General features: G+C 40.1%; 2 protein-coding genes across 6 annotated transcripts in view; one reads left to right on the forward strand and one right to left on the reverse strand.

Annotated features, from left to right (window-relative positions):
- The window catches only part of NAA35 (N-alpha-acetyltransferase 35, NatC auxiliary subunit), a 95,994-nt gene extending 82,732 nt beyond the window's left edge, over nt 1-13,262 (forward strand). For all 3 annotated transcript variants that reach the window (XM_049654097.1, XM_049654178.1, XM_049654026.1), the window contains 9 exons: nt 402-468; nt 2,341-2,439; nt 3,258-3,436; nt 6,391-6,527; nt 7,391-7,458; nt 8,397-8,537; nt 8,928-9,050; nt 12,117-12,197; nt 12,925-13,262. In XM_049654097.1, the coding sequence (XP_049510054.1) occupies nt 402-468; nt 2,341-2,439; nt 3,258-3,436; nt 6,391-6,527; nt 7,391-7,458; nt 8,397-8,537; nt 8,928-9,050; nt 12,117-12,197; nt 12,925-12,984 (955 nt within the window). In that variant the 3' untranslated portion in view covers nt 12,985-13,262. The remainder of the gene's footprint in view (nt 1-401; nt 469-2,340; nt 2,440-3,257; nt 3,437-6,390; nt 6,528-7,390; nt 7,459-8,396; nt 8,538-8,927; nt 9,051-12,116; nt 12,198-12,924) is intronic.
- A 3,292-nt stretch (nt 13,263-16,554) lies between these two features.
- GOLM1 (golgi membrane protein 1) overlaps nt 16,555-27,961 on the reverse strand; it is a 55,155-nt gene continuing 43,748 nt past the window's right edge. For all 3 annotated transcript variants that reach the window (XM_049654371.1, XM_049654286.1, XM_049654444.1), the window contains exons 7-10: nt 25,948-26,107; nt 24,986-25,258; nt 23,356-23,469; nt 16,555-16,740 (exon numbers count right to left, since the gene is read on the reverse strand). In XM_049654371.1, coding sequence (XP_049510328.1) covers nt 16,664-16,740; nt 23,356-23,469; nt 24,986-25,258; nt 25,948-26,107 — 624 coding nt within the window. In that variant the 3' untranslated portion in view covers nt 16,555-16,663. The remainder of the gene's footprint in view (nt 16,741-23,355; nt 23,470-24,985; nt 25,259-25,947; nt 26,108-27,961) is intronic.

A 27,961-nucleotide genomic window follows, 5' to 3' on the forward strand; every position in this document is an offset into this window, starting at 1 on the left:
TGGAAATGTGGATACATCTTTAAAAAATTAGGATTCTGTATAGCATTTTCTTTGTAATTATTATTATGGGTATAATCTAGGAGGGTGTTAGTTGTAGAAAAATAAATAACATTGTAATAGGGCCATGAAAATAGAACTTTGGAATTTTTCTTCTCTCCTTGTTAATTTGATCTTGTTGGATCCAACTCAGTCCAAGTATAGAACTGGAAGAATTGGAAATGTGCATTTGTTGTGCGAGTAACACAATAATAGTGAAATATTTCTTAATCTAATGCTAACAGTGTTTAATTTAGTAAGGTATTTGGTTCCATTTTCTCTTTTTTCCACAATTTTGGTCTGTTGGTATCCCTGCTGCTTTTTGTAGGCCAAATAGTTTGATTTTAATGAGCATTATCTTACAGGTGCTGCCTATATAATAATCACCAGGCTAAGGACTGTATTGACTCCTTTGTTACTCACTGTGTTCGGGTAAGAACTGCAGTTTGGATCGTTGTGATAGATACTTTACAAATTGTGGGGAGTGGGGCGCCTGGGTGGCTCATTCGCTTAAGTGTCTGGTTGTTGGTTTTGACTCAGGTCGTGATCTCATGGTTTATGAGATCAAGCCCTATATCAAGATGCCTGCTTGAGATTCCCTCTCTCCCTCTTTCTGCCCCTTTCCCGCTCACACACAGGCACTCTCAAATAAAATTTTAAAAAATAAAATAAAAATAAAAATTGTGGGGTGTAATTCCTTCAGTCACATTAATTTGTGTTACTTTTTTCATCCAACAGTTCTTAGTCATTTTCCCCGAAAAAATGAAAAATTTCTGTCTGTTCTTGCACTTGAGTAGATAGCTTTCTAATGTGGAGTCTTCCTGGCAGGTCGTTAAATACTGAGGCACCTTTGATGTCCTCTCACTGTAACCCCCAGGGACCACACAAGCAGAATTAAGTTATGACCCCCATCTGGGAAAACAGAAGTTGTTAAAATTTTTTGTAAATGTGCACAAAAACTATTTTTGACCATATGAACAAGGAATGTTTGTACCAGCCCCAGATACTTATCTTTGTGCTACCTTAATGAACAGGATTATAGTAAAATTAAAATTACTACTTGAGATGGGAGCACAAATTTTTTTCAAATATAGGGTAATGAGGAAAAAATATAAATCTTGTAGTGGATTAAATTAATCATAAATCATTCTAATTTAATTATATAAACATTTCTTTTGGAGAACTGAAACAGTGTGGGAGGCCTAATTCCAGTTACTAAAATATAGCAAGGCACCTTGGGAGGGTGAAAGGAGGAGAACTAAAAGGCCAGATCTCGTCTGTATCATTAACATTTTATCATTGTCAGGAAGATCACTTCACTTTTCTATAAATTCCCCCGTCTTTAAGAAGTGAGGTATTAATACTGCCCCTGTACCTCATACATAGGCTAGTTATTGATCAAGTGAGATAATATCTATCAAACTGTACAAATTTAAAACAATTCTATTTGAAGGATCTTCTGATTCTCATTTCTTAAATCAGAGCATCTTACCATTCGTGCATATTGTCTGATTAGTGAAGTGTTAACAATATTTTAGGATATAGATTAGGAATTGAAGAACCTTAGGGTTTATAGAGAACAGTTGACCCTTGAACAACACGGGTTTCAACTTTGCAGGTGCACTCATGTGTAGATTTTCTTCAATACGGTACTATAAATATAAACGTACTTTCTTAAGATTTTCTTTATAACAATTCCTTTTCTTTAGCTTACTTCATTTGTGAGAATACAGCATATAATGCGTATAACATACAAAATAGGAGTTAACTGACTGTTGATGTTATCAGTAAGGCTTCCAGTCAGCAGTTGGCTATTAGTAGTAGTTAAGTTTTGGGGGAGTCAAAAGTTACATGTGGATTTTCAACTCTGCAAGATATAAGTGCCCCAACCCATGTGTTGTTCAGAGGTCAGCTGTATCAGCCATTACTTAAGCCTTACAATTATTCTGGTATATTTAAAGTAGCACAGAAATGTTACTCTTGAACATTGGCTTATGGCTTGAGATCCTCAGAAGAGGAAACTATTCTCTTGGAATTGTGGGAACATATCTAAAGATTGAAGTAACATATTTTTGCCATATGAAAACAGGTTTCATTAATAGCCACTTTCTTCTGGCTCTTGATAAAATCTTGTGTTAAGTTTCCTTAAAAAGAAATACCTATGTAAGAAATACGCATAGTCCTGATTCTTACCTCCACAGTAATTTTTTCCCCTTAAACTAGATTTTGAAAACTTAGAATGTTAGTTTTATTTAGTGTCAAGAAATTTCACATTGGCAGTTAACAAATCGTATGTATTTGCAGCCATTCTGTAGTCTTATTCAGATCCATGGACATAATCGGGCTCGACAGAGAGATAAGCTTGGTCATATTCTTGAGGAATTTGCTACCTTGCAGGATGAGGTAAGAGCCAACAAGTTGCCCTCCCTTCTAAAATTAAGCAGTTCATTTACCTTGATCAGATTTTTAAAAACAGTTCTTTGGAACAACGTTTTAACTATTTAAGTTTTTAGCATGATTAATTTACTTTTAACTTAAAATGTAACATTTCCATATATCAAAGAAAGAGTTTACAAAAAGAGAACAATAATCCAAACTGAGAAACCTCTTACATTATTTCTTTGATAATCAGGATAAATTATAAAATATGTGTAGAACTATAGTTTTATAGCAAGTTCACATTCTAACAAAAATCTTAAGACAAACCATAAGAGACTCTTAAATACAGAGAACAAAATAAGGGTTGCTGGAGGGGAGGTGGGTAGGGGGTTGGGTTAAATGGGTGATGGGCATTAAGGAGGACACTTGTTGGGATGAGCACTGGGTGTTATATGTAAGTGATGAATCACTAAATTATATTACTAAAATTAAAAAAAAATAATAAATTGATTTATTATGTAGCTGTGGAAAAGAAAACCTTAATATTCCTATCAGCAGCAATATTAATTGATAACATAATTAAAAGCCTAAAGTCAATATTTTGTATTTTTGTTTTATAAAATGTCTTTCTAGTTTTAAGGAGCATTTAGGTAAACGTTATCCATTGTGAAATGGGAAGTTTAAATGTGAATGGAACCAAAAAATGTTTTGAAAGTATAAATTCTTTAGTGACAAGTTTTATATTTCCTGTCTAAATGCTATTTTTAGCTGTTTGTGTTTTTTTTTTCATTCTTTTATTACCTTGAAACGAAAGTCCGTGTTATGACATTTTATTCTGATAGGCAGAGAAGGTTGATGCAGCCCTTCACACTATGCTGTTGAAACAGGAACCCCAAAGGCAACATTTGGCCTGTTTAGGTACCTGGGTCCTTTATCATAACCTGCGAATTATGATCCAGTATCTTCTGAGTGGCTTTGAATTGGAACTCTACAGCATGCACGAGTACTACTACATATATTGGTAAGAGAACAATTTGAATTAAAATCGGTAGTGGGGAGCAAGTAGAGAAGATCTGAGAGAGCATCTGTAGAACAGAATATAATTTCAGGGTACTTTCTCATTTAATGTGGGACAATTGAAAAACATCTGTTAGAAATTAGAGCCAGATCATCTTGAACATCTTCAAGTGCTGTTAACACCATACAGATGTTTTTTCCAGCCATTGAATGTTTGTTTCCAAATTAATAAAAGTGATTCCAAAGTAAATGGATTAATTGAAGAGCTTTTTTCTGTTTCTAGGGAGAAAAATCACACACATTTAGCTCTGACTTCAGTGACAATAGGTGCTAGCTGTGGAATGTACTTAACTGAATTAAAGTTCAAAATTTGAACCAGATCTTTCCTCTGAGAAGAAATGAAGATTATCATTGGGAGCCATAACTGTTGCACACTGCCACCCTGGGGGTTTCTCTCAGCAGTTTTGAAGGAGTTCATAAGAGCTGTCCTCCTCAGCCAATAGTTCTTTGCTTTCACTTGAAGATGAAATAGAGAAACCTAGTCAGAGGATGCTTGGAAATACTTCAGGCACTGGAAAGCTGCCGTAGAAAGAAAATAAATTGAGAGCTAATGGATCTTTTTTTCAGTCTGGCCATGTATGGTGGTAAATAACCAGTGTTGCTTATCACAAACAGCTAAGTTTAGTATATCTTAATAAGGTTCATCTTTTTAACTCCTATTCGAATTATTTAACAGTAATTAAGACACTGTGTATTCCTTAGAGTCATCACTATGAAGGAAGGAAAGTAATTTTCCAAGCTGACATGGTTTTGTTATCATGGCTGCCAGGGCTCCTAACTTGGTTATGAAACTTGAATTTGAACATTGAACTAAAGTAATACGAGAATAATATTATTTGCTATACCCCCTGACATTTATGTAGGTAACAACTAACTCTTACCAACAGGTGTTAATATAGCTACTTGGCATATGTTTTGTTACTAACTCACAGTAGACAAAGTATCCAAACCAGACATTTTGTGGGGGAACATGCTCAAGTTCCTTCTCTAAGGTTTGAGTCAGCTTTTGGGAAGCTTTTGTGCTCTTGATTTCTCAGAATAAAATTTATATATATATGCTTTTTGGCACAAGGAATTGGGCTCTTAATTAGCAAATAAATGATAATCAGATAAACACTCTATTAGAAACGTATCTGCATATTTGAGCAGATTCATTTCTTGTTAACGAAAAAAATTTTAGTTATGCCTATAAATACCCTTGTGGTCTACATTCGTGTTAGTTTTAACTACTTTTAGTTTCAAAATTATACATTGGGCTCCAGCATTTTCACAAGATAAATGTGTTACATTGTTCATGAATATCATCCCTAAAGCATGTGGGCCCTTTAAAAATCAGCAGTGGAAAACATTGATTCTTAAACTCTAGAGTGCATCATAGTCACTTCTCAGTCCATCGAGCTCCTGGTTTAGCAGGTCTGGGATAGGCCTCCATCATTTGCATTTCTCACTAGTTCTGGCGATACTGCTGCTGGTCCGGTGATCAAAATTTGAGAACCACTGGTCTAGAGTATCGGTACTTTGACTCTCCATAGGTATGATTGTGTATTAATTTTGATAATGCACTTAAAAGCTCACTGAGATGTCTGATATTTGACAAGAAAAGCATGACATGTGCCAAATTATCTCCTTCACTCATATGCCCCTCGGGTTCGATATTTGGAAGGTAGAAGGCAGCATTCGTTCTCTATAGAAATCCTCTCATTGAGTTAAGATACCCTCAGGTTTTGTAGTGTATGGGGGGGGGGGGGGGTTTTTTTTTTTCCCTTTTTTTTGCGGGGGGGGGTGGAATTCATTTGTATCCTGTAAAAGGATACTCTAAATGCCTTTCTTAAATTCACTGTCAGCAATTATTTTCATATGAAATTATATGCTTTTTTTTTTTAACCAAACGAAAATATGTTTGCCAGTTTGCCATTGCTACCAGGAAGCATAGCATTCAGTTTAACTTACAGTACCTAAATCATTCCAGGTGTTTGGGATTTTTTTGGTTTTTTTGCCAGTTCATGCTGTTTTGATTTATCGAATGTGTGGGTTTTGTTTGGCTACAACAAAAAGGAATGTTGTTTATCCTAAGGTGTGTCTTCTGACTAGTTTTCGTTTTGCTTTAAAATATTTTTTTTTTTTTTGTAAATGATTTAATATTGTAACCTGCCTTACAACTTTTGGGGGAATTTTGGAAATACAAATTAAATGCTCATCCTTGATCATAATAAAATTTCTTCTAAATCTTTGATTTTAGCTTAATGTAGTAGTGGTCCTTAATGTTTATTATGATTATGTTATAATCATAAATATTCATATCCTAGATTTGAACTGCTTTTCTGGCATAGGAGAATGTAATGTTGGTTAAACTTCTGAAAAGTTAGTATTGGGTGTACTGTTACCTGTTTCACATTTCATTTATTGATTAAGCTCAAGTAAATTATAAGCCTGAATGTTCTTAATTTTTTAGAATGCTTTGGTATATAATGCCTACAATTCAAAATTTTTTCAGTATTAATTGCTTTCTTTCACAATTAATGGGAAAATAAAATATTTACTTAATAGGTTGAAGGTGTGAAGAGTGTTCTGATATAGTTAGTAAAAAGGAAAAAACAGCTTAATGGGCATTCATATACATCATTATCAAGAAGTTCGTAAAATGCGTATCACTGTAGGAAATTAAACATTTTTAAGCATTGTCCAGCAACACATAAGTCTACAAGAAAGGAAAAGTTAACCATCTGTAATGCTAATTTCTTGTAAAATCTGTCAGTTATCTAATTGGATAATCCAGGGTTTGTTTGTTTTTTAAGATTTTTAAAGCAGTATTAAAAATATCTCTTTATTAAGAGATACATGTGATAAAGCTGTCTCATGTAGACATCTTCCATTAACTCACATTTGGTACCCTTTAAGGTATCTCTCTGAATTCCTTTATGCATGGTTGATGTCCACGTTAAGTCGTGCTGATGGCTCCCAAATGGCAGAGGAAAGGATAATGGAAGAGCAGCAGAAAGGCCGGAGCAGTAAAAAAACAAAGAAAAAGAAGAAAGGTACTGTGGGCTCTTTTTAAATTCAAGAAGTAACTAACATTGGAGTGCACTTTAATTTCTACACATAAATAGATGGAGAGCTACCTGTGCCTTGTTATGGTTGAATTAGTCATTACACCTCAATTCTCACCCATCTTCTCTTGAGCCAAGTATAAGATAGACACTGAGTCCCACTGTTAGTGACATAAGCCTCCTTGGAGCCTTCCCTTGCTTTTCTTTTACTTCTTTGCTATTCCATGTGTTGGAGGGCCTTAGGACAAGATGAAATAGACACGTGGAGTGTGCAGGCAAGATAAATTAAGGCACAAGGCAGCAGGAGATCCTTGATCTTTTGACAGAAGGCTGACAGCTCAGGAGGGAAGTGGGTCCCGAGCTGTGCTGGTCCAGTGGCACGGAAAGATGACCATAGAGCGCGGTGGGCAACTGAAGAAGAAGAAATGTTTCCAGGGCACTGCCCTCGAGATCACTAGGGAAGGGTGCAGATACTGCTCCAAATGTTAATAAAATATTACTTTGTATTTCATGAGGGTTTCAACAGCTTGGGTGGGTTATTAAATGACTATAGCCATGGGTTTCCTATTTCAGAAGTTAAGTCTCTGTAATGGTGAATTCAAAAGAAACCCAAATTACTTCATACCAGAATTTTATGGTATTACTTATTTTAGGGAATATGACTTTTTACCTTCCAGTTATATTTTATTATTTGTAGATTTTGTTCATAAAACTAAATTTAACCTGTAGGAACAAACTGTGAATTTTTAATTTTAGTAAACAAGGTGGAAGATTTTTTTTAAATTAGATTTTCTCCTGCAATAATGCGAGAGGAGGGGGAAAAGACTGGGTGATTTTCTTTTTAATTACAGTTCGCCCATTGAGCCGAGAGATCACAATGAGCCAGGCATATCAGAATATGTGCGCTGGAATGTTTAAAGTAAGTTGTCGCAAATGAAGTTCTTTTTGCTTTTCAACACATAGTTTAATTAAAACGGGCTTTCTTCTGTGATTCTTTCCAGATTCTGATTTCACCTTTGTGTTTATTAACCATCTGCTTGAAAATTACCTTTTGCCCAAGTCTAGTTTTCATTAATTTGTTTATCAAGTGTTTATCAAGTGTTTGATTATCAATTCATTTGATTAACGGATGTTAATTTAACACCCTTGCTGTGTGTCACATATCTTCTACTGAGTACATTTAAGGATACCGAGTCTAATCAGAGGTGATCCTTGTCTCAAGTGTCTAGGTAATGACGGGTCAGGTGACATGTGTGACACAAGTAATAAGAGAAGGAAGAGTTTATTTCTGGTTCATGATCAGAAGAGGTTTCTTGGAAGAGAGAGGTTTGTATTTCTTTAGGAGCATACTAGGAAGAGGGTGAGCTCCACAGCTTAAGCAAAGCACTTTTAGGAGGTAGTACATACTAACTCGTAAGTTGTGCTTGGCAATTCGAGAGATTATTTGCTGCAATTTATATTCAAATACATAAAACAGAGCACGGACTTGTGTTTGAAAAATAGGACCTGCGCTTTTCATATTATATCCTACTTTTTTTCTTTAGAAGCTTTTATTTGAAGGTTTCAAAGCTACTGTGAAAGCGGAAGTCCTAGAAAAATAATGTGCATGTGGTACAGTTTCACTTGGAAAGGTAGTAATATATTAAACATTGGAACTTGACAATTTTTTATATAATGATGGCATATTACATAATGAATACTGAAGCCAGTTTTTCTCTTCCTATTTCTGATTTCTGAGCCTTAAAGTTGTTTTAGCCCTGTGTAAATAGCTGTTTCTTGTTTTCTATTCTGTATTAATAAGGATGTTCGCTTTGTCATGTTGATATCATCTTTTTTCTCATTTTCTTTTCCCTTTAGACCATGGTAGCATTTGACATGGATGGCAAGGTTCGAAAACCCAAGTTTGAGCTTGATAGTGAACAAGTTCGATATGAGCACAGATTTGCTCCGTTCAACAGTGTGATGACACCACCGCCGGTGCACTATCTGCAGTTCAAGGTGATTTGGCTCATGAAGCAACTGTAAAGCATTCCGTCTTAGACCTTAGGTCTTGTACTTAGCCATTGTGTTAAAATGGTCCAATCCAGCCATTATTGGGCCAGTGACAAGGTGATAAAAGAGCAGTTTTAATTAGTGTGAAAATTACTTGGCTTTTTTTGGATGCACTCATCAAATTGAGAGTTACTTTAAGTATGAGGATCATATGAGGATCATATGGAGATTGAGAATTGAATATTACACCGGGAAAATAGGGACATATACCAAGTATTCGCGTTAGTGTCTCTATATAAATCATGAGTCAGTAAAGAATTCTTTAATTAAAAAAGGTATTTTAGAGTTTTTCGTATTAAACATGTTTTGAATAATATAGCATTTCCCCCTTTTTAGGAAATGTCTGACCTCAATAAATACAGCCCTCCTCCTCAGTCTCCAGAACTGTATGTTGCAGCTAGTAAGCACTTTCAGCAGGCAAAAATGATACTGGAAAATATCCCAAACCCAGACCATGAGGTAAGACTGCAGTCATAGTAATTCTAGAGGAAAAGCTTGGCAGGAAATATGTATCTTACTACTGGATGACAGTTTATAAAAATGAACCTTAACAGTATTAATAGTGAAGCCTGTCGTGTTTTTGGCAAGGATTTTAAATGGCTTTGCTTACCCTAGCCTTTTAAGACTTAAAATTTATGTGATGAAAGTAAATGCTCTTTTGTGCAAATTTAGAAATCAGTGCAAGGAGAAATTAAGACATAGAACCGTAAAATGAGTAGGAAGAACACAAATAAGATCCAGAATGATCCACAGTTCAGAAATGTTAACATATAAAATATTTATTTTAATGTGTAGTTTACTATATTGAAATATAATTATATAAATCTTAAAAATATTAAGAATGAGGGGCGCCTGGGTGGCTCAATCGGTGGCCATCTGACTTTGGTTTAGGTGATCTCACAGTTCGTAAGTTTGAGCCCCATGTCGGGCTCTCTGCTGTTAGCATGGAGCCCGCTTCGTATCCTCTGTACCCACCTCTCTCTCTGCCCCTCCCCCACTCATGGTCTCTCACTCTCACAATAAATACACTTTAAAAAAAATTTTTTTTTAAATATGAAAAATGATCTAGTCCTTTATCACAGGAAGTAAAAACCTTATTCCACTTGACCATTTAAAATGCTAGTTCGAACACTTTGAGATATCATCGTACAGACCTTAGAACTTGTAGAATACTAAAGTTGTGCAGTCTTGTTATTTTCACAGTTTGCTGTGTACCTAATCACATTGAAATGCATGTATTCCGTAAATGAGAATGCATTGCCTGTAATAGACTGTTTTGGGGAGTGTATCTTGGTACAGCTTCCATGAAAGAGAAGTTAATAGCAGTTCTCTATTTAAAAACACAGATGCTTAGGCCAAGCAGTTCTGCTTCTTGGGGTTTATTTTTTCTGCATGAGCACGTGTGGGAAGTGAGTGCTTAATACACAAGAGTATTCATTGCAGCAGGATTCTGATGGCAAAGAAAGGAAATTTCACTGTCCCTCAGTCGGGACTGTTAAATGAATTACGATACATCATATATTGCAATAAAAGGACAACAGAAGATCTTTATGTACTGTAATGGGATGTTCTTCAAGATACAAGAAGTTTAAAAAAAGCAAAGTAATAAACTGTCTATAGTATGCTGCCACCAAGTCTGTGTGTATGTGTGCAAGGATTATGGGAATATTATATATCTCCAGAAAGATACATAGGAGTTGATAACAGTGTTTGCTTCTTGGGAGGGGAACTGAGTGCCTTGGGAAACAAGGATAGGAGAGAGATGACTTTTTGTCGTGTATAACCATGCAGTAAAAGAAAATACAAGGGGAGAGGAAGGTACCTATAATAGATAGCATAGATTTTTTTCAGTGGACTTCATTCATTTACTCAACAAATACTTGTCTACTATGTCCTCAGCCCTGTGGTAAAAAACTAGTGGGGGCCCCTGGGTGGCTCAGCTGGTTAAGCGTCCAACTCTTGGTTTCAACTCAGGTCATGATCTCGTGGTTCTTGGGTTCAAGCCCCACATCAGGCTCTGTGCTGACAGTGCAGAGCCTGCTTGGGATTCTCTCTCCCCCCTCTCTCTGCCCTCCCCTGCACGTGCTGTCTCTCTCTCTCAAATAAACTTAAAAAAAATTTTTTTTAATAGTGAAAAAAAAATAGACAAATCCCAGCCCTCCTGAGGGCAGTGGAGGCTAGTGTGTGGCAGACACCAAATAATTAATAGAGTGTACTAGAAGATATTAAGTACTATGAAGAAAAATCAAGCTAGGAATGGGGATAGCAAATAGAAGTAGGGAGGTGGGAGGGGGATTAGGCATTTTTTAATTAAGATGGCCTGTGAGCAAATCTCAAAGGGAGGTGAGAAAGCAAGTCACAGGGCTGCAGGAATGGAGCCCTGTGGGCAGTGGGATCTGCATGTGTACAGGTCCCTAGGCCACTGCTGGAACGGGGTGAACAAGGGGGGCGCTGCTGGAGAGTTTTGAGCAGAGCAGTGACCAGAGCGGATTTTTGTTCTGAAGGATCACTCTGGCCCTGGTGCTGAAAATAGACTGCGGTAGGGGCAGAGGTGGAAGCAGAGGAGCCAGTTGGCAGGCCACAGCAATAATCTGGTGAGAGGTGGTGGGGACGGTGGAGGTCATCAGAAGTGACTGCATTCTCTGAGTATGCCAAGGTCAAGATGGATCGGATGTGGGTGAGGAAAAGAAGAGTTAAGGAGGACATCAGGGTTTGGGCCTGAGCCCCTGCATGGATGGAGCCAGTGGGGAGGGCTGCGGGTAGAGCAGAACAGGTGGGAGCCAGGGCTGGGAAGTCAGGAGCTCAGGTTGGGAGGTGCCCGTTAAATGGCCAGACAGAGCTGTCATCTGGACAGGTGGATGTGTGATGAGGCTGAGGAGAAGCCATTCCAGACCTGCAATGAGGGGTGTTTCTGGAGAGAGGTCAGCAAGGAACAGTGGGAATATTTTTCCTCAAACTGCACACCACTCCCTTTTAAGAGGAATACAGCATTCCTGTCCTCTGCTGTTCATGTCTAGGTGAAGGCTCTTGAGCGAGTAGTAGTCAGGAGTGACTGTAAACACAGGACACTGCCTCCCTGCCAGGTGTGGTTCCCAGCTCACGATACGTATCAGCTCATTTAGTAACCCTCCCAGCATGTCTGCAGGATGAGTCACATTATTGCCCCCATGTTTATAGATGAAGAAACTGAGGAACAAAGAGGCTAGAGAACTCAAAGGTTTCATAACTAGTACCTGGCAGAAATGGGATTTATAGCAGACAAACTGCACAGTCTGGGCCACACCAAGTGCCCTGCTGCCACCTCTGCAGCCTGACATTCTTCAGGTTCAATGAGAGGGAGACCTAGGGGCCCTTCTAGGCTGTCCGGGCTGACCAGACTAGAGCCCTGTGGAAAAGTATGTCTGTCCATGTTGCTCAATTGCCTTTGTTTAATAAAACAAAAATAATAAAAATTAAAAAAAATCTAAAATGTAAAGACATAAATGAATTTTATGTTTTGATAGCTTAATGTTGCTCATTGTTTAGGTCAATAGAATTTTAAAGGTTGCCAAACCCAACTTTGTGGTCATGAAGTTATTGGCAGGAGGACACAAAAAGGAATCTAAGGTAAGTACATTGTGGGGAAAATAAATGGGTGTTAAATTATTGTAAAACCTTTTTTAAGTAAGATGCATAAATATTATTACAAAAAGAATTAAAACATTCAAAAAAGAGGTTCATCGGCAGAAAATAACTTGAGTGTACCATTTTGCTTTGAAATGGAGAGATTTTATGGACTTGGTTTCTAAAATCTGCCCTTCCATTCCCCTCCCTCCCTGTGTAAATTACCAAATGACTTGGAGTAAAACAAAATGTGTGAAAACAAATTTATGGAAAAAAGGTAAAGACTTTGTTGAATGGCTTAAGAGATGGTAAATTCTTTAAACTTCTCTTGCTGGTGGTGTTACACCATCAGTGCTGTATCAACATGTGGTGTGCTGCTGACCATTTGCCCATTACATGTACCTGTTTATTCCCCGAGCTTCTTCCTGTCTGGCTTATCTTCTGCCTTGCTTTACTAGATACATCTCATTGCTTGGTACTCTGTTGACCCAGGAACTAAAAAACGCGCTATGACTCTTTCCTGTAATTGAAGTCCATTTTCCTTTGTTAAGTGTTCTTTCATAAACCCAGAGTTAAGCTAGTTTTCCTTCCAGTTTAGTTTCTGACTTGTCATTAAACCAGTTTTGCATCTCTTGTGCTGTCTTACCTCTAAAATCTGGAGAAACTCTAAAAAACTGTACTGTCTGAATATTTGTAAATACATTAGTTTACTTTCCGCCTTTCTTTACAGGTTCCTCCTGAATTTGATTTCTCTGCGCACAAATATTTTCCTGTTGTGAAACTTGTTTGAGAGACTGAAAGGGTCATAAAGGGGTAGAATCTACTTTCAGATTCTAAGAGGATCCATCCGTCAGTCTTACCACGTAACGTGAAGTGAAATGGATTTCTTAGATAACAACCTATTATAAGAAATACTTTTAATTTGACAGCCTTATACGACGTGAATGAAAACTGCTGTTTTAAAGTGGTTTGTTATGTTCCATGGATGAAACTGGTCTTACTGAATGCATCGATGAACGTTCTATGGTTTTATTACAGATTTAATCATAAATCATTTTTTATGAATGAGTGGAAATAGTGTTTGTAAAGGTTAATAAATTTCTTGACAAAAAAATGCACCACTGGAAATTAGAAACAACAGCACTTTGTTGATGCATGTTAAGAATTGAAGGTGTTTACACTTAAAGTCATTCAAACAGATTATTCAGAAGTTTCAAAACAAGGGATTTAGCAAACACTTGTATGGGGTTTTGGCAAAATACATTTAAAGGGAATGGTGGGGGGGGGGGGGCTCTAGACTATATAGGGAGACCAAATTACATGGGGATTGTGATTTTGTGTGTCATGATGTCTTAAATTATATACCTGTAAGAATATAGAGGTTTTTAAAAACATCCTTTAACTGTCCTTTTGGCACTTTTAAAACATTATGCGTAATGTTGGCTAGTGACATTTTCAAAAGGTAAGAATGTATAGATTATGTGTAGGGTTAGGTTTAAATGTGGCATACTCCTTTTTGGTTACTACTAAATACTCAGTTTAACCTGTGAAATATTTTCAAGTGGGGATCTTTCCAGGATCTGCTGGCTTGGAAAACAGACTTCAGTCCACCTGTACCTGCAGACCCATCGCTGGAGACCCCACCCTTCCTTTGCTGCACATCCCTCTTCCTTTCTCATGCTATCAGGGATTTTTATTCTACTTTAGATGGTGTAATTTGTCTCAACTAGTGAGGGCCTTGGTTTACAAAGCTCATTGTATGAAATTTATACATAATTTAAAGATGTCAAGTCCTTTAACTTTCCCAGAGATGTGTTTCACAGGCACACCAACGATGAAGCATTTTACTTTAGCTTTTTAAGTGCATGTGAGAATACCAACTTTGAGTAAGCCTTCAATATATACATTATCAGAATTTTATAAGCCATTTTCTAAGGGACAGTAGCTTAGTACACTTTGTACTGCTCTCTGAGAAATAACACATACCATTATTTACACAATTAAGCCATTTCCCCAACTCAGACACTAATGAACATTTTCAAAGCCTAAGCTGACAATATGAAAAAATATATAACCCAGTTAATGGAATCTTCTTGTGTTTTTTCTAAAATTCACTTCAGAGATCAGCATTAGAAGTTGAGTGTCCTATAAACTATCGATTATTTGTAATTAATAATCTCTTAGTGGGAGTAGACTGATCCCTTGGACTTTAAAGAACCTTGAATTCGTACCTCAGGTTCCACTGTGAATGGATAACCAGATACTACCAAACAATCCTGCTAGTTATTGGTCTAGTCATAGAATGACAGCACACAGACTTAACAGGGATTGGTTTATTTCTCAAATTCCATCACATGAAAGTACATTATGTGCAGTGCTTACACTTCAGGAAATCTGAGTCTTGCGTAGGGAATCTGCAGTCCCATCTGTAGAAAAGAGATGAATCCTCACACTCCTGTCTACACGCCAATTTTGAGTATAGAGGAAGGTGTGAATTTAAAAGTTCGCACCTATTAAAAATGGGAATAGCTGATTTAATTTTGGCTGAAACCAAAAAACCGAAGTGTAGGGGATTTGAGATCTACTTGCTTATTACACAGGTTTTTGTTTAAAATAAAAACCACAACACATCTATGAATCGTTGCCTTGCAATAGGTGCCTGCGTGATCTCAAGGTAAGCCAGGGGTAATAAAGCACGACTGGAGAAACAGCTCACAGGACACCCCTCCTGAATGAATGGCCTTTGGAGCCTCAGCACATGAAGATGGAATCAGTGTGGTTATTTTTTTTTTTATTTATATTCACATCCCAGCTCAGTCCACAAAAGGTTTAATAAGGCAAATCACCACCCTTAATCCAGTTTGCAAGCTGATTCTTCAGGGACCCAGTAGGGCATGAAGAGAAAACAAAGCAATTGGACTAACAGTCCTTTATTTCTCAGAACTATGCACACTGATTAAACGTGAAATGAAGAGACTTTATTAATTATTGAAAAAGCAAAACTATCAGCCCTAAGGCTAAGACACAAAGGGAAGTTGGACAAGGACTTAGATAAAACCTTACAAAGCTGTGTTTAACACCCTTCTTTGCCTTTTCCAGGTGGAAGAGTTTAATCTTAGTGATTAACAAAATATCCTACATGAGTAACATTCACATTGGAGATCTTAACCTGAATGCAAACGAGGTCCTGCCTTCAGGGCCTGCCAGGGGTATGGGGAGTCCAGACCAGCTGAGGGGCCGGTGTCCAGCTTGCCAGCTGTCTGGCCTGCAGGGCTCTAACTTCTCTGGGCCCCCATTTCCTCTCTAATAAGCATCACCACCCACTTGCCCTTTAGAGGGCCTGAGAGTCACACAAGTGTGACTCTGCCAGTCATTCGTAAGTGGCAAGAGCATATTTACCAGAAATACTGAGAAGCAGCTCAATGTGAATTAGGATTAGTCCTTTTCAAATTAACATTGATTTTTAAATCACTTTTTAAAACAGTCATCTACTACGAGCCAAACATATAGACTGCCAAAAACAACTTGTGTTTCTCCAGCCTTTCTAAACTTTCCATCTGTGTAACAACTGTATATACCCTTAAGCGTCAGCTTCCTGTCCTCCTGTAGTGAACGGGCAGTCTGTCCACAGCAAACACGCCACCATGTGCCTTGCTGCCCTCCGTGCTCTGCCACAGCCCCAGGATCAGCTCTGCTGCTGCCCCTGTAGTGGCAAAAGTCAATCCATTTGTGGCTCTTGGTGATACGGACTTCTTAGAAACAATTTTGCTTTGCCCACACATAACTAAGCAAAGAACAAATGTTCAAATTATAAGTCACTTAGAAGCATTTTTGTACATTAATGACAAAGGTTATACAAGTGGTCTTTTAAAAATTTCTCACAAAATGTCTCTGTCTACAGACTTGTTTAAAACTGTTGGTAGTGATGTTTGCATGAACACTTTTGCGCTCTAGGCCACAGAATGAACCAGAAGTGAGCGCATGACAGCATAAACCAGTAATCATTCATTGCTGATCGGGGAGAACAGAAATACCAGGCTGGTACCTGCTGCTCAGCACAGCATGTGATGGGGACACCAGAGGGACCAGAGAAGAATGCCCAGGTGTGGTGGGTCTTCTTGGTGTCAGAAGACAGACTCTTCCTACAGGCTCTGATTGTTTTCAGCAAAGTTACATTCCAGAAGAAGTGCCACTGTCACCATACTTGCAGGAGACCTTGGGTTCTATTTTTGGTGTTGATCTTCTCTTACCTATCAGCTGACAAATTGACACCATGGTACACACTTCAAAAATACCCCCAAAAACCACCTAACAGACCATCACTTTCCTACATAAAATACATATTAAAACTCCACAACAATCATCTTTAGATGTGTATTTTACTTAGTACATTTCACAGTATTCAACCCCTCATAAATATTTTGTAGTGATCTCTGTTCAATCCTGACATCAAGTACAGGATAATCGATTCAGAGTGTGTGATTCCTCTTTTCACGCTGATCAAGTAAATTTATCATGTCTCCTTTCTGATTTTCAGCATTAAGAACTAAAAAAGAAAAAAAAAAAACAAAACATATAATATTCTGATATCAAAACATTTAGGAAAACCAGCCAGGCAGGCTGCATTTGACCCAAGTGTCCAGAAATTGCCTCATCAAGAGGACAGCATCTCCCATGGCAATATCATGGGGCACTGCATTCCCAATCAAGGACAGCAGAGCAAAGAGGCTACAGGTCTGGCCACAAAGGTGCCATGAAATAAAGCCATCAAATAAAAACTCCCTATTTAAAATAGTGAAATAATGCCCCATTGCCCTCTAAAATGGACAATACAAAACGTACTAACATTTTTTGATAACATCACAACACTTGTGTGTTGCTCGCATCCCTGTTTGTGAAACTCTGACAGGGACCCCGACGCAGGCACTGCGGTGCATCTACCGCCGCCCCCCACCCCCGTCAGCTCTACTGCAAAGTCTTCCCTTTACGGAGACGAAGCCCAAAGCCCCCCTGTAGCTCCACCGTCCTTGCTCTATCCCCTGACACACAAAGGACAGGAAAAGACCTCACAAAATCTAAAACCACCATGCTGACTTACAACTACTACATATTAAATGGTGATTTGCTTAAATGAATTAAATGGCTGCCTTAAATTAATAACTGTCTTTTAAAGTTCTCTATTCAGAGTGCCTGTGTGGCTCAGTTAAGCATCTGACTTCAGCTCAGGTCAGCATCTGACTTCAGCTCAGGTCATGATCTCACAGTTCCTGAGTTCAAGCCCCACGTCGGGCTCTATGCTGACAGCTCGGAGCCTGGAGCCTGTTTCGGATTCTGTGTCTGTGTGTCTCTCTCTGCCCCTCCCCCGTTCTCTCTCTCTCTCAAAAATAAAACATTTAAAAAAATTTTTAAAAATCAAAAAGTTCTCTATTAAAGCTGGAAGGAATGCCTTTTTCTAACCTCCCTGGAGTCAGCAGGGTCTGAAAACTATTTTAATGATACGATGGTGATAATTCTTCAACTTAAAAGAGCTGACAGAGCATTTTTCTCTGCCTCTGTCCTCGCTTTGTTGGAGCACCTGAGTGTAGGGGATGAAAGAGCCTAAAGCTTCACTGCAAAGCCAGACATTTAGGACACTACTGACTTAAAAGGATGGTGAAAGAGGTGTAATGTAAGGCAATAACCACACCAGAAAAGGTGTGCAATCCTCCAAGGACTGAGGTGCAACCAATGATAAGGAACAGAAAAACTGGCTTTGTATTTGCTTAAAATTCTGAATTGCTAATATGTTCATGTTCTGCATTAAATTGCCTACACAGTCTGAAAATAACTTAAAAATCAAGTTAGGATTCCCATTTCTAGAACCCTCAACTCTACCAACTATAGCCACTGGCATGCTGGATGAAATATGAAAAGATATTTTAAAGAAGCACTGTTGAATCAAACCCAAATTGGGGGACTTTCTACCAAATAACTCGCTACAACACTTCAAAAACTATCAACGTCGTAAATGATGAAGACAAATGGTTTGGGGTTAAAGGAGCCAAGGAGGTATGACAATAAATGCAGTGTTTAATCATGGATTTAGATCTTGGATCAGAAAAGTGGTATTAGTTGGACACTTCACTACATCAGAATAATAGCATTGTGTCAGTATTAATGTCTTCATTATAAGATGTTAACATTTGGGAAACCTGGGTGAAGGGTATATATTATTTTATTTTTAAATTAAAAAGTTAAATTTTAAGATACTAAAATGCATTGTCTATAATAAAAAGGAATAAATAAAAGGGAATCTGGGGCACCTGGGTGGCTCAGTCAGTTAAGCATTCAACTCGATTTCAGCTCAGGTTGTTGTGATCTCATGGTCATGAGATGGAGCTCCGCCTAGGACTCCATGCTGAGTGTGGAGCCTACTTGGGATTCTCCCTCTCTGTGCCCCTCTCTCACTCTCTCTCAACATAAATAAACGTTAAAAAAAGAAGAAGGAATCTACGAGGCCAAAAATGAAGTAAAAGAACTCCTAAAGGTAATAAGCATCAAAGCTACACCTGCCCTGAGGACTTCTGAAGCCTGAAGACTCCGGGCTTCTCCCTTCATAGCATCAAAAGATGCAGAGGAACAAAACATAAAGATGAGGACTGCACTCAAGGCAGCAAGTCCAGAAGCAGACCCGTATATAAAACTGAAACTCCAAATGCTCATGTCCTTGGTTTAAAGGTAATGGAAAAGTGGTGCAGTGAAAATGGGCAACAAGAAAACCTAAGTGGTTAGAATGTGGGACTTTTAATCGAGACAACCATGCAAGTGTATAATTTGAACTCAATTTTCCTATGTGAAACAAAAAAATCCGAAGAGAATTTACTGAAGTGGTAGTGAGTCTGTAACCCTCCTTGAGACTAATAGAGGTGAATGATCTCTAGTGCAATACTACTCTAACTCAGTCCCCTGAGACTTCCTACAGATAAAGTTCCCAGGAAACTAGCTCACAGTTAAAAAGCACAAAACACAAGGAAGCAAGCTATCATGAGGACAATCTGCAGAAACAAAAGAAATACCCACAAGGTTTTCAGACACTGCAATTGGAAAACATGGTATAGAAAACTTGGAGATTATATTTATATATATATTTTAATGTTTGTTTATTTTTGAGAGAGATAGCATGAGTGGGGGAGGGGCAGAAGAGGAGACACAGAAATCTGAAGCAGGCTCTAAGCTGTCAGCACAGAGCCCGACACAGGGCTTGAACTCATGAACTGCAAGATCATGACCTGAGCTGAAGTTGAATGCTTAACTGACTGAGCCACCCAGATGCCCCAAAACTCAGATATATTTAAAGAAATAAAAGATGTTTGAAAATAGGAGCAAGGAATAAGAATACTTAGAAATGAAAGCAAAGCATGAGTTAAAGAACAGAGAAGGCATAGCTGAAGGAAAAATTGGTGAACTAGAAGCTATGTCTGAGGAAATCATTCTGAATGCAGGGTAGAGAGGCAGAAATGGGTAATATGAGGGGCGCCTGGGTGGCTCAGTCAGTTAAGTGTCTGACTTCAGCTGAGGTCATGATCTCACAGTTCATGAGTTTGAACCTGCATCAGGCTCTGTGCTGACAGCTCAGAGCCTGAAGCCTGCTTCACATTCTGTGTCTCCTTCTCTCTCTGTCCCTCCCCTACTCACGCTCTCTTACTCTCTCAAAAATAAACAAACATTAAATAAATTTAAAGAAAAAGAAATGGGTAATATGAAAAAGGGGGTAAGAGACAGGAAAAGAATGGTAAGGTCTTTTTTTTTTTTTTAATATGATAGATTTTTTTAAGTTTATTTATTTTGAGAGAGGGCAGGGGAGGGGCAGAGGGACAGAAAGAAAATCCCAAGCAGGCTCCACACTATCAGCACCAAGCCTGACACAGGGTTCAATCTCGTGATCTTTGAGATCATGACCTGAGCCAAAATCCAAGAGCTGGACACTTAACTAACTGAGCCACCCAGTTGCCCCAGGATCTAACATTTCTGATCTGAGTTAAAGAAGGAAAATGGGAAGAAGCATTATTCAAAGAGATCTTGACTGAGATTTTCCAGAAGGACTAGCTGTTACACTTAGAACATTGTGGTACAGTGTAAGCAGAGAAACCAATGGAACAAAAAGACCAAAAAGTAGATCTGAGTACAAATGGAAATCTATTTGGTAAAGGTAGTGCCTCAAATCACTAGCCTTGAGATGGTGTTGGGCCAAATGAACGGCTCTTCGGACAAAGAAAATTGGACCCGAACTTGTGCCACATACTTGAATACATTTGATGTTAATCAAATGAATCGGAGATCTAAATGTAAAATATAAAACCAGATGATCCTGGAAAGACGGTGACAACAGTGGCACAGTTTTTGAATCTCTGGGTCCCCACATGAAGCCACTACATTAAAAAACTCAAAAACCACAGACATTCACAGCAAGAGTAGATGACAAGGAATCCTGCAGACCCCAAAACACAGGCAGAGACAAACAGCAGCAGATGGTGTCTAGAAAAAAAATGGGAGCAATGGAGCACCTGATGGACCTGAGAAGAGGAGAAAAGAACCCCAAACAGGCAACACATTTACACCAGAAAGTACTGGGCCAATGTACAAACTGCCGCTTGAAGCAAGAGGGTTTCTGCCACCCCCACAGCAGGTGACCACAAAGTGGCCATGGCAAAGACGAGGGGGCTGGGGGAGGCTGAGCCCCACGAACTTCTGAAACTCATCTGCTGGGGCTCCTTCCCACATAGAGCCCCACGAGCAAAAAAAAAAAAAAAAAAGAAAACTCAGCTGAGTGTGAAAGAGAGCAGAGGCTGAGTAGGGACAAGGGACCTGAAAAGCAGATAAAAGTGGGGAAGGTCCCACTAGTCAAAGAAGATGGGACAACTTGAACTTCAAAAAGAATAAATACAACTGAATGAAACCCATCATAATAGGTTTAAATCCATTAAGTTTGTATATTTAAAATCATCGCCTTCAAAGGATAACAGGAAAAATAATTCGTTATTGTGAAAATTGATAAATAAAAAGAAGCATTTATCCTACGTTCTATGACTAAAACCACTGACTTATTTATAAAAATATCCTAATCAACCAATGAAATAGAAATGGTTCAATTAGAACACCACCACCAAAGAATTAAGGAAGGCACTGAACATCAACTGATCCTTCCATCACAAAAACAAAGACATTACCTGCCTCCTGATGAAAGAACATACCACCACCTACCATGTTACCACAGGCTTGAACTCAAACAGAGTCTTATCAAGCCTCTGGATATCAGCTGCCAATTTACAGGAAACAGAGCAGAAATAAGAACATACTAAGCTGTACTATGAATATATAACCAGCACTGTATAGACTGTGGAAAACTCCAGGGCAAACGGAGGAAAGGAATGAAAGGGGAAGCTGTAGACTGAGAGAGACTTAAAGATGTATCAATTCTAAGAAAATGGGAAAAACTAAATTACGGTGTTCAGGGAGACCCACTTGAGCAATAAACCCATAAAGCAACGCAAGAAAACGCTTACTAGATGTGGGGAATAAGTTTAAGAATTCTCTGAGTTTGCACCAATGGGTTAACAAGGCTTAGGGCGGAAAGCCGCCACAGGACGAAAGCGCTCATCGTAGAACAAAGCACAGAGCGGAAAGCCACTTCCACAGAAAGAAAGTGTCTGTTCGAAAACAGGTAGAGGCGGAAAGCCACGGCAGCAGGGCGAAAGTGCCCAGGGTTAGTCATTAAGTAAAAGCATAGGGCGCAAAAGCCACAGGGTGAAAATGCCCAGAGCTAATTAGAAAAATGCCTTGTTGACCCTGAGGTAGCATGCTCTGTCTTAGTCCCTAGAAAAGCTAAGATAAACAGACATAGCACCTAGTGCCTGCCATAAACAGCCATCTGCTCAGCACTGGGATTTTGTTTTGTATTGACCCAAACCCCTAACACCACATATCTCACACCCGAGTTAATGATCACTATTTCATTGTCTCTTTCTGCACGTACATCATGTTTGTAAGCCTTCTGATCCTAACAAAAACAGAGCAAGGACCCTTTCTCAGGGTTCTTGTTTCCTCCCGGACATTAGCCTCTCTTGTATTCAATTCTGCATCCACTCTCTTGTGGGACAAGAGAGAACTCCAGACTCAAAGTCTGCGACAACTAGAAAGATCAGGATAGGGGATAAGTCTAGAGGATGGGGAGAAGGGGGAGGGGAGGACATAAAAGATTTTAAAAGTCATATGGCAGAAAGACACTATATAAAACCAAAAATCAAACTGGGAGTATTTGCAACTGACATCACGGATAAAGGGCAATCTCCCTAGCATATAAAAGAACTCTTAAAAACTAAGAAAGGAAACACCAAGAATCTGACAGAAAAATGAATTTTAAAAAAGGGAACCAAGGAAGCACAGGATACTAAAACAAGAGTATGTGGTCGGAGGGATCCTTCAAGAACAGGAGGTAATAGATGTGAAGGGTGACAGGGTCAGGAAAGCCACCAGTAGACAGGGTGTCCAATGGATGCTAAAGCCACACCATTTCAAAGCATCCCCCTCGAGTGACAAAGGGAAGATGGACCTTCGCGATGTCGAGACCTGGCAGGCAGTGCTGTCACTAAACCAGTATGTGCCTCCCGGTGTGAAACAAGAAGGGCACATACAGCTACAAGATGTCCAACCAGAATCCAATCACAAGCCAATGGACAAATCCAGAATCTGATACATCCCACTGCCCTGCATCCTTTAAAAATTCAAAATAATAACACAAAGTGCCACTATAAAAAGCTGCTTGGAAGTACTGTGCAGACAGTGAGGCCTTTTGACTGTTGCTACAGAGTGATCAAGTGGTGACCTAGCCATTCTGTCAGGAAACCCCTAGAAGTCACGAAGACAAATGCTCCAGCTGATACCCGAGGGCTTCAGCCCCCTGAACACGCAGATTTTCTGAAAGGTCTTCATCTTGGGCTTCTCTGCCATCCCCTCCCTCCACTGCACGATGTTTAAAGGCTTCTGAAGAAAAGAAAGTCTCCTTCAAATGATGGATTACTTACAACAGTAATGTTGGGACGCATTTAGTCACTGCCAAAGTGAAGGACCACAAGGGGAAATGCAAGGCAAAACTCCCCACCCCCGCCTCCACTACACTTCTTACCATTCAGATTTCTGTCATTCCCTGCAAGGGCTGCCTGCTTGTCTGTTTCCGATTCTGCCTCATTTTCGTCCATGTTGTAGTCCTCCTCTCCTCCCAGCTTCTGCTGGTTTCTCCCTGCAAACAAGCGCAGGCACAGAGCACACAACCCACATCATTTCTCTCTCGAGGCCACAGGGGCACCCGAGCCCAGGACTGGGGTTTTCCGGGTCACAGCTTAATGATCCAGTCTTTCTGTGACCTCTCAGGAGGCAGGGGGGACTTGTGTGCCTGCTGCCCGAACAAACAGCAGGTGTGAAGTCTCTACTTATGTTCTGTCTAATTAAACTCTGAGTCCATATAAACCATAGCCCTCAACACAGGTCAATACTCAGGGCTGGAACTGAGGAACCTAATGAATTAAACCCATATTCCAGTTTTCTGAAGAGACAATCCACTCAAAGTTAAAGGAAGGCACCACTGTTGCTGGAAACAACAGGTTTCTAGTTAATGACGGCACCTCCACAGAAGGGCTGGTGATTCTGACAGAAGGAAATAGAGCAGCTACTGGGAGTCGAAGGATGGCTTTTTCCATCCTGCCTACACAATTCAACTATTCATCACTAAAGTCAGCACCGCAGAGAACAACCAGAAAAGATCAGGACGAAATGTGTTCAAGAGACACATTCATAGGGTTTCACATGAATGTCTCATACACACATATTGGTAGACTTCACTCTGGTATGTTTCCCTGTGCTCACTGCCTGACATGGAAGTGAAGCACATGCCTTTGGCCCTTGCCACTTTCTTGTAAATCAGGTCACTACAAATGCCCCAGGATGACGTGTATCCTGCAGGCCCTGCGGGACCTCGAACCAATCTTCAGCTGTTATGCTCCACGGCCAGTCTGAAACCTGAGTGCCACTGGGTCGGCTCCCTGACTTTCCTTTTCTTTTTAATTCTTCAACTGCACCCTCATGAGAGCACATTCCTCAGAAAGAGAAACTTGAATACAAATTAGATCGATAGAACATCAAGGTAATTTTCACAAACAAGCACATTCCCCACTCCTGTTAGTGGGTCATCCCACTGACAGGTATCTTCTCTTCCTAAGTGTTCCTGGCCCGGCCAGGAGTGAAGTCTTCCACACCTTTTAGGGACCCAAGTACACCCCAGGATACTGTGCTGATCTCCATTTCCCACACTTTCGTGAGCCTTTAAAGAAAAGTCAACCAAACCAGAGAGGGAGGAGTCACGTGTCACTTTGCTGCAATGCTCACATCGGCACAAAACCCCCTCTACCCAGTCATCCCTCCCTCCATTCCCAGGGCACCGGTGGCAACACCACACCACATGAGGCTGCGGAAGACGCAGGCCAGGCGTGTGGTCCAGCGTGGGCTACGTTCACAAGACACCTAGCACCCACGTCAGGCCTTCCACTGAGACGCCCCCCGCCCCCCACCGACTCCCTGTGAACCTGCAACTGGTGCGAGCACACAGCTCTTCCCTCCCGCCTCCCACTCAGTAAGACACCCAAGGAATGAGACCAGCAGATGGCAAACTGCTGTTCGGGAAGCTTCCTAGGGGCCCCTCCAGTGTCAGGGGATGGCTGGAGGAAAGGAGTCTGCGGACGCCCACAGAGCAGCTCACGCACCTTCCTCGTCAGCGTCCTGCTCCTCCTCCTGCCCGTCGGGGACGACCAGCTGGTCCCGCTCTAGGTCCTCGGTGTCCTGGTTCTCTGGGCTCTCCAGCAAGGCTGCTGGCGCCGGCGGGGTGTGGCCCACCGCCTCCGCTTCCCCAGTGCCTCTTCCACCCGCAGGCCTGTCTTCATCGGCCGCCTGCTCTGGGCCCGGCGGTGCCGGCGGCAGCCCCGGCCCGTCCCTCTGAAGAGCCTCCTCACCGACGGCCTGAATCTCGTTGGTCTCCTCTGTGCACAGAACACCGTTCACTGCAACCTCACCAGCATTTACTTTCATTGGAACAAAAACACAACCCCTCATACCACTCAGTTTCTGGAGCCTTCCCAGGGGCTGTGGCTAGGGGAGCAACTGGGTAATTTACTCTGTGACTCCGTAAAGACTCCAGGTGCCACTCAACCTGCAGCTCATCTTCAGACCCATGAGGAAGAGAGAAGTGCTTCAGGGAAAAAATTTGGACTCAGTTATCCTGATTACAGGGACAACCAACAAGCTGAGGTTATCTGATGGCAATAACGGAGACAAGTACTTGGGAGTGGGCTGTGCCGGCCGCCACGGAGTCATTCCACAGGGACACAGCAGCCCCTGGTTCCCAGTGACAGCTGCCCAGAACTCAGCCATCTCCCTGTAATCCCACAGTCCCGCTGATGTCCTCAATAAAGCACGGCCTGGGCCTCTCTTTACACAGCTGCCAAAGAACAAGGCACTTGGTTTACAGGGACGAGAGGTAAGAGAGGGAGGGGCCAATTCCAGGTGCCCACAGAGACCGTCACCTTCCTCCTGCAGCCCAAACCCAGCTCACCAACTGCCTCCAGCAGGGACACTCTGTCCTGAGGCCCCGTGCACAAATATTGGACACGAGCTGTCATCACATGGCTTTGCAGAGGGCTTCCGTGTATAATTACCAAGCTTCACTCACCTTTCTCACCTCGTCTCCTCAAATCCACAGCCACCTCAGAACTGGGGGCTGGTGTCTGGGGCTCGCCATCACTGGGCACGTTTCCTTTCACTGGTGGCACCTCTGCCTGGGGCAGGTCGACTTCCTGTGGCCTGGGCTGAGGCTCGTCAGGGGCTCGGAGCTGAAACAGGAGCACAGGACGGCCAGGGGGCTCCATGACCTTAACCTCACAACAATCCCAAGCAAGGAGTGGATGTCCTTCTGACAGTCAACACACTGAAACCTTGAGAAATGCTATGATATACACCGATCGTGCTCTACCAGCTGGCATAAATCCAAGCTCTGAGGTTAAGACCTCCCAGAAAGTATTTTCAATACTGTATTAACAAGTAGGCAGAAGATCAACAAGGACAAGGAAGACCCGAACACTATAAACCAACCACACCAGGCTGACTTCTATAGAACACTGGCCTGACAAGAGCAAATCACATTCTTCAAATGCACATGGAACATTCTCAGGGAGAAACATACTTAGGCAACGAAACAATCCTCAACAAATTTGAAATGATCGGAGAACATGCTTTGTATGATGTCAATCACAATGGAATGCAATTATCAACGACAATAAAATTAGAGAAATTCACAAATATGTAGAAATGAGACAACACACTCCCGAATAACCAGTGGATCAAAGAAAAAACAATAAATGCAAATAAGAGAGAAAAATGAAAACAAATACATAACATACCACACTTAAGGGACGCTGCTAAAGCAGTGCTTGGAGGGAAATTTACAGGCCTATATTAAGGAAAAAAAATAGAAAGATCTCAAAACAGTAATCTAATCTTCCACCTTAAAATACTGGAAAAAGAAGAGCAAACTAAACCTAAAACAAGGAAGGGCATAATAAAGGTCAGAGCAGGAATTAAGAAATATAGAATAGAAAAACGACAGAAAACATGCATGAAATCAAAGTTAATTCTTTGAAAAGAACAAAATTGACAAGCCTTTAGCTAGATTAAACAAGAAAAAGAGAAAACTCAAATTACTAAAATCAAAAATAAAATAAATGCAAATAAAATATTAGACCTTACACAAAAATATTAGAAAAGAATACTGTGAACAACTGCATGTCAACTTTGAGGACTTAGATGACATCAGACAAGTTCCTAGAACAATACAAACTACCGAAACTGACTCAAGAAGTAGGAAATGTGCGTGGACTTACAAGACATTGAATTAGTAATTTTAAAATGTCCTCCAAAGAAAAGCCCAAGCCCAGATGACTTCACTAGTGAATTCTAGCAAACATTTAAAGTATCAATACCAGCTCTTCACAAACTCCTCCAAAAAATAAGAGAAAGGAATGCTCCCCAACTCATTCTATGAAACAAATATTACCTGATACCAAAACCAAAGACAAGAAAACTACAGACCAATATCTCTTAAGAATACAGACACCAAAATCCTTAACAAAATACTGGCAAAATCAAATCTAGCAACATATAAAAGGATTATATACCATGACCAAGTGGGATAAATCCCATGAATGTAAGGTTAAACATACAAAAATCATTCAGTGTAATATATCAACATAAAGGACAAAAGAACACAAGATCATCTTAATAGATGCAAAAAAAAAAAAATTGACAAAAATCCAATGCCTCTTCTGGATAAAAACACTCAACAAATTAAGAACAGAAGGGAACTTATTCAGCTTGATAAAGTCCATCTATGAAAACACACAGCTAACATCAGACTTAATGATAAAAACCAAATGCTTTCTCTCCATGATCAAGAACAGGGATGTCTGCCCTTCCACCTCTGTTTAGCACTGCCCTAGCCAGGGCAACTAGGCAATAAAAAGAAATAAAAGGCATCCAGACTGGGAAGGAAAATGTACAACTATCTCTCTTTTTTGGTGACATAATATTGTACACAGAAAATCCAAAGGAATCACACACCAACAAATAATATTAGAATAAAGAAGTTCAGCAAGGCTGCAATACGATATACATATATCAATATAGAACAG

This window comes from Panthera uncia, chromosome D4 (assembly GCF_023721935.1).
Source record: "Panthera uncia isolate 11264 chromosome D4, Puncia_PCG_1.0, whole genome shotgun sequence".
Taxonomy (NCBI): domain Eukaryota; kingdom Metazoa; phylum Chordata; class Mammalia; order Carnivora; family Felidae; genus Panthera; species Panthera uncia.